The sequence below is a fragment of the Branchiostoma floridae genome, chromosome 13 (assembly GCF_000003815.2).
Source record: "Branchiostoma floridae strain S238N-H82 chromosome 13, Bfl_VNyyK, whole genome shotgun sequence".
NCBI lineage: Eukaryota > Metazoa > Chordata > Leptocardii > Amphioxiformes > Branchiostomatidae > Branchiostoma > Branchiostoma floridae.
In genome coordinates this window covers 9,342,383-9,357,011 of record NC_049991.1, presented here as the reverse complement: position 1 = coordinate 9,357,011, position 14,629 = coordinate 9,342,383, and the positions used below count along the sequence as shown (strand labels likewise).

Genomic DNA, 14,629 nt, shown 5'->3' with positions numbered 1-14,629 from the left:
CCTAACTACAAGGTAACAGTACCACCACAAGGCCGTCTGTTTTCAATATCTATCAGCTAAAGTAACAGGTTCTGATATAATTGGTCTGAACTGGGCAACCTGTAAAGGTGAGACAAACAAAATTATTTTCTTTTCATCTCTTTTCATAAATCTTCAAAGAAAGATTGATACAGATTGATTTTTGGGTCTGGAGTGACGCCCATTGCAACGATCCCTTGCCCGAAGCAGGACGTGTTTTTGTTGTACAGAAACCTGACAAACATCACCATGCCGAGAGAGCAGCAGGGGGACCGGGCTGGTGACACTGAAGGAGGTAAGAAGATTTGTCATCCTGTGCCTGCAGCTTAGTCACATTTGCCCAAATGCTCTCCGTAAACGGAGTTGAAAACAACAGTTAAGGCTTAAATGTTACTATTTGTGGAGTTGATTTAGTACAGGGGCCAAGGCCTGAAAAAATGATGTCGTTCAACCCATCTCACAGAAAAGGTTTGACCTGATATTTTGGTAGAGGTGGTCCATCTGCATCACACATTATGATTTGTTTGTGCTCAAATTGTGGTACCATGCTTGTGCTAGCGCTAATTTAAGATTCATTATTCATTCAGCACAGGTGCAAGCATATAAATGTTTGCGGGAAGGGCCCAAATTCTAAACCTCAATGTCTTTTGTCTTCAAAATTGGTACACCGGGGACCATTCTGTCTCTAGAAATATTCGGTTAAATCCATCTGGTTTGTATTTAACCAAAATTGATAGCAAAATGATTTACATTGCCTAGTTTTAGAAACCTATCTTTCCCGGCGATTTGATCCTTTTGATGGATTTGTATGAATTTTGATGTATTGATACTTATTGAAATTCCCGATGAAACGTGAAATTAGTGGGCAACGTAGTATTTTCAGGCATTGAACAATACAGAAAGAAGCCTCCATCTCAAAAGTAGTGTGAAACAGCCTGATATACCAGCTACTGCTTGTAAAACGTCTGATTATAATGCACTGACTGTAGGGAGGAACATGTTCCCTGTGTAAATACCCCCCCGCCCCAAGCACGTTAAAGAACCTGCCGCATGTGCGAACATGAGCGGATCAAACCATTCCGACCAAAAAGGGGTAGGGAATCTCCCGAGCAGCCCTCGTAACCCCTGCTTCGCCTACTGGGTCAGTTAGTCCTCACTCATAGTGAGCAATTGGGCTGGTCTCAATCATGATGTTTCTGATCTAGGGCGAAGAGATGCTGTAACAGTTACAATCGTGTAACCCGTAACCTTGAGTGGCCTTCAGGCCTTGTTACGTGGTGTCCATTCAGTAAAACGAAAAATAGTCGAGACGTTACGAATGTTTCATTTTCCTCCAGGCACCACGCCCATGCAGCAGGCTCGGACAGACTGGAAGTCATGTGCAGACGAAGCTGCGAACGTGCCCAACCCTCTATACGGCTCCAGGGCAGGTAAACCGTTTTCTTTACCTAGAAAATTTGTATTTTATTGAATCTATTTCCAATGGTTTGCTGATATCTGTGACAGTCTAGAATTTTAGGTATACAATATTAAGAATACATTTTAAGAATACAATATCAGAAAAGAAGTTGCCATAGATTAAAAAAAATGATTCAAAGTGAAAAGTAAAAGTTTAATTGTGTTAAAAATTTAGATGTTTTAGAAACATTTTAAAAGTGACTATAATAAGGTTTCTTAGATTGATTTCGAAACATCTAAACACTTTATGGAATGTTTACAAATATCTATAGCACTTTGCAAATGACTCCAGAAAAGTAGATACTTATTTGTTCCGATATGTTACGACTCCATATTCTAGATGCGAAAAATGGGAAAGATTTTCTTGACCAGGAGCCTTCACACGGAAATCGAATTAGCAGGAATCAAGCCGAACCAGCCGGAATGAAGTATTTGCAAACTTCGTGTCACATTCGGGGCCATTCGGGTGGGAATTCCAAATGGGCCTTAAATGCCCTTCACACGAGAAGGAATGAGCCGGAATGCCGTCAGAATGAAAATTCCTGTCTATTCCTGTGAATTCGTAGTGCATTCTAGACATTCTTACGGCATTCGAAATATTCTTTCGGCCATATTCTGGCAGGATTCGAGGTGGCTTGCCGTTTCGGTTCTCCATCGAATGAGATAAGAATGTTTCGAATAATGTTAGAATGCCGTAGAATGCGGTCAGACTGCAGTCAGAATAGTTACAATACACTAAGAATCCACTACGAATGCCATTCGATATTTCTCCACTTCGAATGCACCTCGACAGTTTTTAACATGTCAAAAACTTTCGAGCCAGCCAACGGGGACGAATATCTCGAAGTAGAATGTTTAGAATACAGTACGAATTGCGAGGAATTGCCACGAATAGAAAATTTTTTTCATTCGGATGGTATTCCGGCTCATTCGTGCTCTCGTGTGAAGGGGGCTTAAAGGATGACAAAGGTGTAGTCGTCCCAGTGACGGACGAACACCACAAATGTGTTTAAAAATTAACGCCACATATTCGGTCTTGTGGCGTAACGGCGGAGTATTCTTTCAGAACCAAGTGGTCCTGGGTTAGGATCCTTTCATGTCACCGATCGCGATCTTGTGCCCTAGGGAAAGGCACTTTACACGACTTTCCTCACTACAACCAGGTGTGCAAATAGGCACATAAAAAAAAAGAAATCTATGTCTTTTTAAAATAGAAAAATATTGAACAAGAGTCTGAAAACTCAAACCTGCATGAAAGATTTTGTTTTGTGATGGTGCGTATGGTGTGTTGTAGGGTTGACATGGTTTGATGTTTGGCAAAATTATTCGATCATTGTTCTTATACCTGTATCGTTAATACTGTTGTATATTGTATACTATTGTATAATGTAATTTGCACTGTTACCAGGGCTAACCCTTGATAATAGCCTCCTGCTAGTTGGGTAGCCCTGGCTGTATTTCTTATGACTATACAGCCGAATAAATCAAATCAAATCAAATATCTACCTATGGTAATTGGTGAGATCCAAAACTACACCTTTCTAGTGACCTCACCATTTCCTTTTTATTTCCTATTGTTACACCTGCACCTGGCACATATCCCTAATGTGGATATATTGGTTCCTTCCATACAGAGGTGACAGGGATGGTCACAGTTACTCTTTCTACTAGACTAGTTGTGGATCTGTGCAGCCATCAGCTTCATATCCCTAATGTGTATATAGTGATTCACCCCGCACCCAGTGGTGACAGGGATGCCTAATTGCCCAGCTGGCTATCAGTTATATATAATTACTGGGACTACTCCAAAAAGTTTTTAAAAAGGGTGTAAATATTTTATTTTTTAAAAACAAATCACAAAACTGCAGCAAACTTCTAATGCACGCTATAGCACAATAGCTAAAAATATCTACCCCCATAGCAAACGTGATCGCATTTCCATCCAGGGGTTCTAAAGATATTAGTCCGGAATCACAAAGATCCCTACCAGAATCAATACCTCCATTTTTATGAAGGTAATGATAAGTACACTGCTCTAAATTCAAGGAGAAGACGTTCATTTCATGGAAAGGGGGCCTGGAACACGGGATATCAAAATCTGTGTTAATTTACCAAATTTCCTAATTCATTTCGCAGATCAGACGCTGATTTGCATAAATGTTGTCTAATTATATGTAATCAAATTATGTCAATCATCACAATCAGCTACTTTTGAATGAAAATCAAGCCGATCCGTTAGACAGACACATCGCATGCACACACAGACACAGACACACGCACACGCACGCATACACTCACTCACACTCACACACACACACACACACACACACACACACACACACACACACACACACACACACACACACACACACACACACACACACACACACGAACGCTGCCTAGAACCCAACAGCCCATGGATACAACTAAGATCTTCTTGATGAAGCTTAACGGTGCACAACCCAGTCCAAACAGTCAAAACAGGCCCGTGACCTAGATTGACCTCTATCTGAAGCGATGTGTTAAGCCAAGTTGCAATGCCGCGCGCCGTGGATGATTAAAAAAACTGTAGTACTAGAATTTTCTTTATAATTGGCTGGATTACTAGTACTCTCTAGGTGTTAAATAATGCTTTGTGCCTCTAATTTTTTAGAATTAGAGAAGTTGGAGGAACGAAACTCAGTTCTGCAGTCTTGCAGCTGATGTAATATCCTCTCACCCTATCTACAGTTATTTTGCTTCCGGATAATTCCCTGGTAGAGCTGGTAACTATACTTTAGGGTATGCCACCTCCAATTGAAACCCCAAATAAACTGGGGTGTGCCCCCTAAAAGAGATAACCAATTTTGTTTACTCTAACAGGTGCATCCTGTGAAGCGGAGGCGAACAATAGGACGAAATGTTGGAGTCTGTTCAAAAAGGTGTTGGAAACCTTTCTCGTGGTGGTTGTGTGCCTACTGCTGCCATACTGTGCAGGTGAGAATGGACGGAGCCTATGTTTTCATTTCTTGAATGAATATTTTTGTTTGTTCACAGCACCATTGCAGAGCTTAGTAACCATAATTCCTTCTTTCTTTTATCGTAAACACAGTTAAAATCACCATTAATTCTACGGAGGTGACTAATCTTGCTGTGGAGATGGGAAAACTTTCCGAAGAAGTCGCAAAACTATCAAAGGAGACGGGAATCTGGTTCAAGATGGCTAAAAAGCGTAAGCAGTGTCATCAACAAAGCTGATATTCATCAAATATTATCAACTGTTGAATAACTCGTTGACCGATCGATACAGAACAAAGCATTTTATTTGTCACACATGTCATAATACCGATTTCTCGAATCAATCTATACATGGAAGAATTATGATATTTTCTTTAAAACATATGAAAGGCGTCTAATCTTTTGAACTTACCTTTTGATGTATTTTTAATTTCTTTTCCAGAAATGTGTGCGCCGCCTGGGTCTCCAGAAGAAAAGGGAGCCATGGGGCCGGCCGGTCCTGGGGCTGTCGGGCCCGTTGGGAATGGCACCATGGGACCGAAAGGTCCAGCGTGGCCGCCTTGTCTACCAGCTGCAGGAAGCTCCGTCTGCCGTGCCGGATCATCCGAACATCCTCAAACATTTATCAAGGGCGAGGCGAATCCGGGTGAATGTCTTTCTTCACGCGTACGTGCACAAAACTATAACATTTAAATTGAAAGTGCACAAAACTACAATATTTAAATTGAAAGTAATCAAAGCAAATTGAAAACCTAAAATAACAATTTCATGATATACATGTACCAAAATAAGTGTTACGCGCTGTCACACTGTTTTCAATGTATATCCCTTTTTTTCAGTAAGCTGTCCCAAAGGTCATGCTAAATGGCGTGGGATGTGTTTCAAGCCACCGAAACCTTTCGATTTTAAGCTGCAAAAGAATTTCAGCGAAGCGACCACGACTTGCCGTCAAGACGGCGGTACCCTCGCCATGCCCCGGGACGCCGAGACCAACGCCTTCCTGTCCACCTTACACCATGCCCTTATGCCTGGCTGGATCGGTCTGCACGATCGGAACACAGAAGGAAACTTTGAGTGGATTGACGGCACTGAACTTGGCACGTACAGCTGCTGGGCTCCAGTACAGCCAGATAACGCTGATGGGCAAGAAGATTGCGTCTTCTCCGACTCAAGAGGACTTTGGTTTGACTCACCATGCTCCAGCAAAAAAGCGTTCGCCTGCCAGTATCTAGGTGAGGCATGCCAACGCCCAGTCTCTACACAGATCCTTGATCTCTATTAGGGGTGGGTACCGGTACCGATACTGTCTATTTTTCTAATTGGACCGTTCCGGAAAAACCGGACCGGAAAAAATTTGGTAGACCGGATGTTGGACCTATTGGAAAATGAACAGATTATTATGATATCAGGCATCTACAGGTTTTTGGGCTTACCTGTTGTGTCAAGGAAGATGACAAAGGCGAAGTAGTGTCGAGTCTATAGTCATTTGTACCAAGTTTTACAGTCAATTGTACATTTGTAGCCTTGTAGCATTTTAAAACGCCAGTGGGGAGCCGAATACTCCATAAAAAAGATTTCTTTGTAACGAAATGGACCATTCTTCGAGTATCGTCCATTTACAAGTTTTCACAGACAATCAGGTCCATGTTCAGGTCCGGACCTGGACCTGATCCTCTAATCTCCACCCCTAATATCTACCCAATATTCTTTGCATACCGTACGTGTATGTAATATAATAGGCTCCGTTAAACCAGACTGAGGTTTCCACTATTGTGGGCGTGGCACCAACAAACTGTCAGCCAACTAGCCAAACTGTCAGCTAGAGACAGAACCTAGAACACAACCAAGGACATTCCTTCAACCTCCAATCTACCGACATCCTAGACCGTGAAGCCCGCTGGTTTGAACGGGGAGTTAGAGAGGCCATATATGAGAGAATATACAATCCCACCCTCAACAGAAAAGGGGGGCTACGTATGGAACTTTCCGGCACTTGGGACATAGCACTACCGCCCCCCCCCCCCCCCGCTAACAAAACTTTTAGCTCCTGTAACTAAAACAACAGGAGCTAATTGACTCATTTGCATTAACTGTGTCTTAGCCTTGATATCCTTTGAAATCCAAATTATCTTCAGCTTGACTTTGGCTTACCTTTGTTTTCTTTGGAATCCAAATTGTCTTACAACCTTTCCTATTGGACATCTGAAATTGTCTTCATTCATCGTTAGAGTATAAAAGACCTGTTTCTTGCAGATCACTTCAGTGTCACTGACGAAGGATAGTGGATTCTATCCGAAACGTCTGACCGTTTCAAAACCATATCCAGTTGCTTGAGTAACTATTTTTGGCGTGTCAGCTAGAGAATTTCTCTAACCTTTTTTCGGGGCAAAGATGATCAGAAGACATTTCTTTGGTGACCATGTTAAGACCAAAGTGGAAACCTCAGCCCAGTTTATCAGAGCCTCGCGTATGTAAGGCTCGCGAATGGTAAATATCATGTTTTTTTTCGAATCATTCCAAATGGCACAATCCTAAAATTGTATATTGAATTATCTTTTTACAGGACGTACACGTGGCTAGTCAACAGACAGGCTGAGCATCACTGTACAGATGTTCTCCAAGCGGACCTCTCCATCTGTGAGGACAATTCTGAGGTTGTACCCATAAATGCAAGAGAGCAGGAGAATCAAATGCATGAAAAGGCTTAAAATCAGTTTTTCTGTAGCCCGAGTATCAGCCTGCTGAGTTTACCGGGGCTCCCATACAGAGGTTGAGTATGGAGCCTCGGTAAACTAACAAGGCTGATACTCAGGCCTTTTTTTTCTGGGTATAGTCAGGACGTTGTCGGCTTAGAAATTATTTAGTGATGCTGTATGTGAAGAGTATTTTAAACACTGTTCACACATCGTGTTTTTTTTAACGCTAGAGAGCATCGAGTACCCGGTGACTGACTGATTTAGATTTGTGACGGTCTGATAAGACTGGTAGTCGTCTTTAGAGGAAAGGAGCTTATAATTAATCTACATGAGTTATGTTCAGGTCTTTGTAAGATGAATGTGGTGTCTTTAAAAAAAGATGGGTAATCTTTTAATGGTCTAGCACAATATAGTAATTGTATTTAGAGGGAATCAATTTATGCAACAGCCATTTATCACAATGTAAATAGTAATAAAAGTAAGAATCACAAAAGTTGACTTTGAATAGGCTGCCTCGTACATGAAGCAAACTTGCAGTAAGGAAAAATAATAAAATGACTTACATGAGAAAAGTCTGATTTATGACAGCAATACACTTGGGTGACCTGCTTAAATCTAACTTTATAAAGAGCCTTGTTTGGTTTAAGAAAGTGAATCTTAAGCTCGCATGATATCTAGAGTATGCGACCATGCACAAGAAAGAAGACATAAAAGAAAACAAAGACTAATTTTGCTACAATAAGAATCTCCATTAACAAAAACTCAGCTAAAAATTGTCAACACAACGTAAAATACCATATGATAAGCACCACACGACACAGCACAGTAGAACACAACCAAGCATATATCATAACAAAACCTTTTTTTATAAATCAGTCTTTTTATTGTTTATAAACAACATAATTTTACAGAAAGAATATCATGGCAAACATACAGAAAATAAAGGCACATGTGTAACAACAAAACTGAAACTTAAAATCCAAGAACAAAGAGTATTATCATAAAATGCCGTGAGTACCCCTATCATTGTACAAGAAAATAATGGAAATTAACTAGATAGAACAATATGTAATTTACCCCACTTCCCAATGTATTTCTGAATCTTATTTTGTCATTGAGCAATAATGAATTCTAATTTCTGAAAATAGGAAACAAGTGAAATAAAACCAGATAAATCATATCAAAACTTAACCAAATCACAGCATAATAGAACACAACAAAGCATCTAAAATTGATATCATGTCGTCAGATGACATTACATAGAAAAAGGTGTCGTAACATACCTTATCACCTAAAAAGGACCTTTGCTAGTCTATAGTATTACAAAATATGATGATAATTTAGTGGCACCCCATAACGTAGTTTGACATATTCAACCCACTTAATTGAAATCAGGTTCCGTAGTTCCAAACTCAAAGAAACGACCTATATCTCAGCGGATGTTGGACGGACAGCTTTAAGGGCACTTTTATAAAGCTAAACGTAGTCATGAGACGAAAATCTCTTAACTTACAACGTACAAGTCTTAAACGGGTTTCTTTTATACTTACTCATATTTATGAAGTTAAGGCTTAATAATTAGAATTATTGTATATATATAAAGGCTTGTGATTTGTTCACACAACCTAGGTACTTTACAAATGAATACCATTGGTATTGTAATTAATCTAACCATTGTGACATAGAGAGACATTTAGAAAACGTTGGTTTTGAAACGTGTCCACTTTTACGGGTAAGTGATGCCGTGAGTGAGTGAGAGTGAGTGAGGAGTGAGTGAGTGAATGAGTGAGTGAGTGAGTGACCGAGCAAGTGAGTGATTGAGTGAGTGAGTGAGTGACCGAGCGAGTGAGTGAGTGAGTGATTGAATGAGTGAGTACTCATTAGTGACTAATGAACTGAGTACAGGGAACGGCAACGGCAATGGCGAAGATGTACAGCACTAGGCTCATCCTGTCCAGGACATGGGCCAACAAAACGTACTCTGCAACTTCTTCATCATCATGACCACTAGTTGCCTTTGCCAGAACATCGATGGAGCGCTTTATTTCTTCCAGTTTCATCTTAACGACATTATTCAGCTCATCCAGCTTAACTCCTATGATATCACCGACCTCATCCTTCACTTTACGGGGTAACTTGCCTTCTGCACCGACGAAGTCTTTTTCAAACATCAAGGAGTCTTTGGTGTGTTTTCCGTTGACCATTCCCACATTGCTGTAAGTGTAGTCTGTTTGAGTCTCATTTTTCAGCTTCTTCGTCAAGTCCCCCATCATCAGGGCCCTATAACGTATACAGGAAACATGTCTAAGATTGCATAGCTTTGCGAGATGGATATATGGATACCATAACACAAGGTACAAGGTACATCATACAAACATTACGTCGATGTCGGTTAGACATCCAGGTAATAAGATATGCCAAAAAGCAGTTACTCAAGCAATCATACAAACAAGCATCATGCAAACATTACATCGTACAACTCCTGAGCTATGATATCTATAGCTAGTTTGACAAACAGAGTAAGTGAACTACTCACTACGCACGCTGCCTGTACATGTGTAGTTGTAAAGAATGACCAATCAATAGAATAGCTGCTTTTGACACAAACGCACCTTGCTAAGTGTTTCAAGAAGAGTGTCCGCGCCCATTTCGGAACGGGTCCCTTCTTGTCGTGTATGATGATGATGAAGACAGTTGTCAGCATGAAGAGCGCCATCAAAGCCATGCACACAATGATCAGCAAAGCTGTATCGGAAGATATAATAAGAAACATGTGATGACCAACAGCATGTTGTCATACAGGGCATCAGAACACTTTCAAGTCAACAAAATAGTACAGGATGAAGTGCATTTTATGATATGTATGTTGTGATAGAAACATCATTATTATTAAAATAGGAAATAGAAAGTAGATATATAAGTAAAGTTAGCACTAAAGAACGTATTCTGTTGTTTTTACGTTCTGATAAACCGTCTATTGCTAAACCCATAAATTTTCACCGGTCCACCGTTACCACGAAGCAAGAAGACGCTGAACCTATATCTACGATATCCGTTGCCGGCGACATGTAAATGTTTTGTTTCTGTTGTGCCGTACTTTTCGCTCACATTGGGTTGGTAAACTGTACTATAAAAGTCTTCATTTATTGACAAAAGCATAAGATATCCCACAGAAATTGCCCTATCCTGTTCTGTATCAAGGCGTTTTTGCTAGTCACCTCACCTATGAACGGTAGAGTACTTGACACGGGGAGGAATCCTGTGATGACCACCAATGACACCACCATAGCCAGCAGCACAGTAACGCCGAACCCGATCCTGTCACCTTTGTCAATGGGCATGATGAAGGTGATGACCATGAGGATGATGAGGATGAAGCAGGGAGAGATGGTTGTAGAGAAGTGGTAGGTAGGATCTCGTTTTAGTTTTATCGTCAGACAGGCCGTGTTGTCAGTGGCTGAGAGGATTGCTATGCCACTCCACTCCCCATCCTCAACAGCTTCTTTGTCATTATGGCAAGTCAGGAAGTTTTCGTCTTCGTGACTCTCGTGATCTGAACACTCTTTAAAAAAAGACAGACGATTATGTTATGTTCAGGAAGTGAACTGTTCTACAAATGACACACAAGGTGATATGATATTATACAAAATATCCACATTGTTATCTCCATCCTTTACTTGATGTAAGTCATTGAGTATTACAATTTTTGCTTGTCATAATTCACCATGACGATAATGCTTCAAAGTGTAAGCATTGATTGAAGTATATCTGCAGTAAAAACATGTGCTTAGTCTGATATTGTTCTGTGTATATCAAGGCCCAACCAGACAGTAAATATAGAATACAACACGGTGTACAAAATGTATTCCGTATCGCCCAAGGTATCAGCCCGACCGCGGGTCGGATCGCCCGACGGCCGAAGGCCGGACGGTGATCCGACCCGCGGGAGGGCTGAGACCCCGGGCCGTACGGAAAGTTATCAGCCGGTCCGAAACACCCGTATCGAACGTTTTCGCGTCACAGGTATGACATAAATATTGTTACCGTCCATCGATACGCGAGTTATACTGTTCAAGCACAAAGCCTTAGATTATACAACTGCTAAAACGTAAACCTTAAGTGACAATGACTGGCATGCAGTTCACAATGGATAAAACAATTGATATCGGCGTATGATATTGTGTATGATGATTTGAGCACACAAGTTTGAATGTGCTTTTTAAACGAAACAAAAATAAGACATTGTTGTGTGGGTGTGAATATGCACGCATTCGCCGAGTCAATGTATTGTAAACAAAATCTCTCTCTGTTTACACCTCTGTGTGCATATGTGACAGCAGCAGTAGCAACAAAAACCGCAAGAGGTCATCATGTACTAATGTCCCGTATTTATCACAACCTACAAACAGACCAAACATGAAACCAATCCGTCGCTCTTCAGTTATCTTGGTGACTTACAGACAGACAAAAAGACTTGCAGACAGACCTACAGATAGACAGACAGACAGACAGACAGAGAGACAGGTAGGCGGGCAGGCATATGAGCTTAATTTTCTCAAGGAGGTATTGACACTGGTACCGTATATGTTAACGTGATACGGTTAGGTGAGAGAATGCCCAAGCAAGCTGCCATACCTATTGTGTACTCCCCCACAGCCTTCCAGCACACAGGGCACGTCATGTTGTCCTGCGGGAAGAGGAAGGGGTCCAGGTCACACGTGGTTCTAGCCAGCGACTCTACCGGCCAGACGACTTCACCGGTGTTAGCAATGTCTACTTCTGTCGCAGGGAATCCGCCACTGTATCTTGTATCCGCGCTGGAAAGAAAATAGAGTAGAATATAGAAAAGATATAATTTTTCAATTCATCAATGCATCGAACATATCGTAGAATAGATTCTGTCAATTTGCAACGTATTTCTTTTTCATAAAATTACACTTGAACTTGAACTGACATTGGAAGGAAGCAATTTCCCTTCGAATGATTTTGTGGAATGAACAAGTTGACGAACATTTAACGAGATGATGTCATGACATGTCACGATAATGTGCCTTGGAGAAAAGTACATAGCAGTATAGCACGATTTGTTTTCTGACGCAAATGAAAATGAGCATCTAGCTTTGCCTCGGGATTTCCCTTGTAGAATAAAGTGAATTAAGGTCCTGTGTCTGAGCAGAGCAGCACCTCATGTACATGACAAATAAACCACCACTATTGGAAGCTAAAGAATAAATGAATAAACACATTACTTTCCCTGTAGTGCCAACGTTGGTTTCCAGACTAGATCGTCACGGATGTGGAAATGATGTAACCCTCCATAATCCGCAGGATCCCAGGACAGTCTCTCGTCTATCCAGATCTGTGCAGCACAGAAAGAACATCGCTGTGTTATGTATTACACACTCACCAAAAGATAGCAGTCAAACACACCAATAGATTACAATAACGCTGGGAAAAAGATAGGGCTTTCCACGTGCTTCCGAAAAAAATTACTGTATTTTGCCAATCAATACATAAAATGGAGGACCTGCTATGTTCAGAATATTTCGTCTTCAACCATTGGCTTTGCTACTTGCAGTTAGCATTTCTGCCTCAGATTTTTATTGTATGATTGGCTAAATCATAGCCATGCAGACCCTTATATATCAAAGGAAAGGAAGAATTGAAAGGAAGAATTAGCTTACGTATTCAGCTTTGAAGGAGGTTACTATCTGCTCCTCTTTTTCATCCTGAAAGGAACGGCAAAGATGCTGTTGCTTTGAAGGATGGAAGCCTTACAAAATTACAAAATACGAAATATGCATATCAGATCCTTTTTTAAATTTTATTTAAGTTAAAAGGCTGATTTGTTGGGATTTTTCTCAAAAAGGGCGATTATTTTCTTTAAGCCTTTTATTTAGCAAACCATTTGATATCATAGGAGATTTCAATAACGTATTCTATATATATCGTCTCCTGTAAAATTGTATTTTCTTTGGTAGCAAACTGGGTCCGAGCGCTCGAGGGTCCACGTCATAAAACTTAACTTAGAACGCATGCATCCACAAAATCCACAAGGGGGCTTTTATCATTCCATCTTAATTGCATGTATCGTTGATCAATTTTTTTGGCACAGCAGAAGACGCAGTCGAATCGGGAAACCAAAGATTATCATTATATCAACGTATTATAAGCTTATTTATAGTTTTCACACTTACCAAATTGATGATTTTAACAACGTATGCCCTCGCTTCCAAGCTTGATGTCGCAGATACTTCCTTATTGTAGATACGCGAGTTCAGGATAAGATCATGTTTAAGATGCCAGATGTAATCGCCTAAAACAAACAGAGAGCAGTCAGATGCTGACTTCTTTTCCTGCCATGCGTTTCTAAAGAAAATATCTGACATTAAAATTATAAGTAGACCACTCAACTAATCTTTTTCAAAGTTGTATAAGTGTTTTCATGGACTTGATATTTGACACACCAGCGTATGTTGACTTTCGACAGGTTTTCTAACACTCCAAATACACAAAATAGAATGATTTTAACCTAGTCTTAAAAAGGTATGCGAATTCATTAATATATTTGTTAAATTGCCGTCTATGCTACAGTTTCTAAAATCTAAACGTTGTCTAATTCATTCAAACATAAGGAATGCCTTCTCGTAAAATATTATGTTGAAAGATGTGTGAATGACTTTCATCACTATTGTCTGAAAAATCTATGATAAAGGGATAAGTAATGGGACCACCATGTCATCGGTCATCCATTACATTTCATCTTTAAAATGCGCATCGTGTGGTGAATGCTTATTTCATAGATATATCGTTATTTGCAATGAAATGTGATCCTTACGTTCTGTATCTGTATCTGTATCATTTTCTATATAGCCGGTATAACCGCCGTTCGGCGTAACACACCAGCTTCGCAGGCACGCGGCGCGGCAGCAGCTGGATATATTACACCGAACGACCCGTCACACCTAGCTTTTGCACATCTATCTTCAAGCGTTCTTTAAAACTACCCAGAGAAGATGCCCCTATTGTACTTGGTGATAATAAATTCCACTCTACGATAGTTCTGGGAAAGTACGAATTTTTGAACACATCAATCCTAGATTGGTAACTCTGGTATTTGAAGGCATGACTGTTTCTTGTTCTTTTTTTGAGCTGGAATTAGATACTTACGTTGACACTGTGCTTTGTCTGTTTCCCAGTCGGGCTCCTCGGTCACATTTTTGACACCACATCGGGACTTGCTGGGTGGGGAGTTCTCCGCAAATTTGAAGCCCACGTCACAGCTGTACGTGATTCTGTCCCCGGGCCAGTAGAACTTCAGCTTTGGGTTCCTTGTTCCGAAGCGAGGGTTTCCCGGATCTTTGCATCCTCTCACTGAAAGACGGACAAATAAAGAGTGACATCTCAAAGGTGCATAGTTCAGTATTCAAAATCACCTTTATTGAATCTAGGACAAAGAT

At 40.6% G+C, this 14,629-nt stretch overlaps 2 protein-coding genes across 3 annotated transcripts in view; one reads left to right on the top strand and one right to left on the bottom strand.

Annotated features, from left to right (window-relative positions):
* The first annotated feature begins 4,328 nt into the window (after window positions 1–4,328).
* LOC118428479 (collectin-10-like) lies at window positions 4,329–7,053 on the top strand. Its single transcript, XM_035838562.1, has 5 exons — window positions 4,329–4,452; window positions 4,568–4,687; window positions 4,943–5,119; window positions 5,313–5,705; window positions 7,037–7,053. The coding sequence occupies exons 2-5, from the start codon at window positions 4,615–4,617 to the stop codon at window positions 7,051–7,053; spliced, it is 660 nt and encodes a 219-aa protein (XP_035694455.1). The 5' UTR covers window positions 4,329–4,452; window positions 4,568–4,614.
* Window positions 7,054–8,095: 1,042 nt separating this feature from the next.
* Window positions 8,096–14,629, bottom strand: part of LOC118429788 (neuronal acetylcholine receptor subunit beta-3-like) — an 8,274-nt gene continuing 1,740 nt past the window's right edge. The window contains exons 4-11 of one of the 2 annotated variants that reach the window (XM_035840423.1): window positions 14,340–14,543; window positions 13,367–13,485; window positions 12,854–12,898; window positions 12,419–12,528; window positions 11,805–11,986; window positions 10,393–10,731; window positions 9,782–9,914; window positions 8,096–9,449 (exon numbers count right to left, since the gene is read on the bottom strand). In XM_035840423.1, the coding sequence (XP_035696316.1) occupies window positions 9,050–9,449; window positions 9,782–9,914; window positions 10,393–10,731; window positions 11,805–11,986; window positions 12,419–12,528; window positions 12,854–12,898; window positions 13,367–13,485; window positions 14,340–14,543 (1,532 nt within the window). In that variant the 3' untranslated portion in view covers window positions 8,096–9,049. The remainder of the gene's footprint in view (window positions 9,450–9,781; window positions 9,915–10,392; window positions 10,732–11,804; window positions 11,987–12,418; window positions 12,529–12,853; window positions 12,899–13,366; window positions 13,486–14,339; window positions 14,544–14,629) is intronic. The other variant, XM_035840424.1, reaches the window with a different exon arrangement.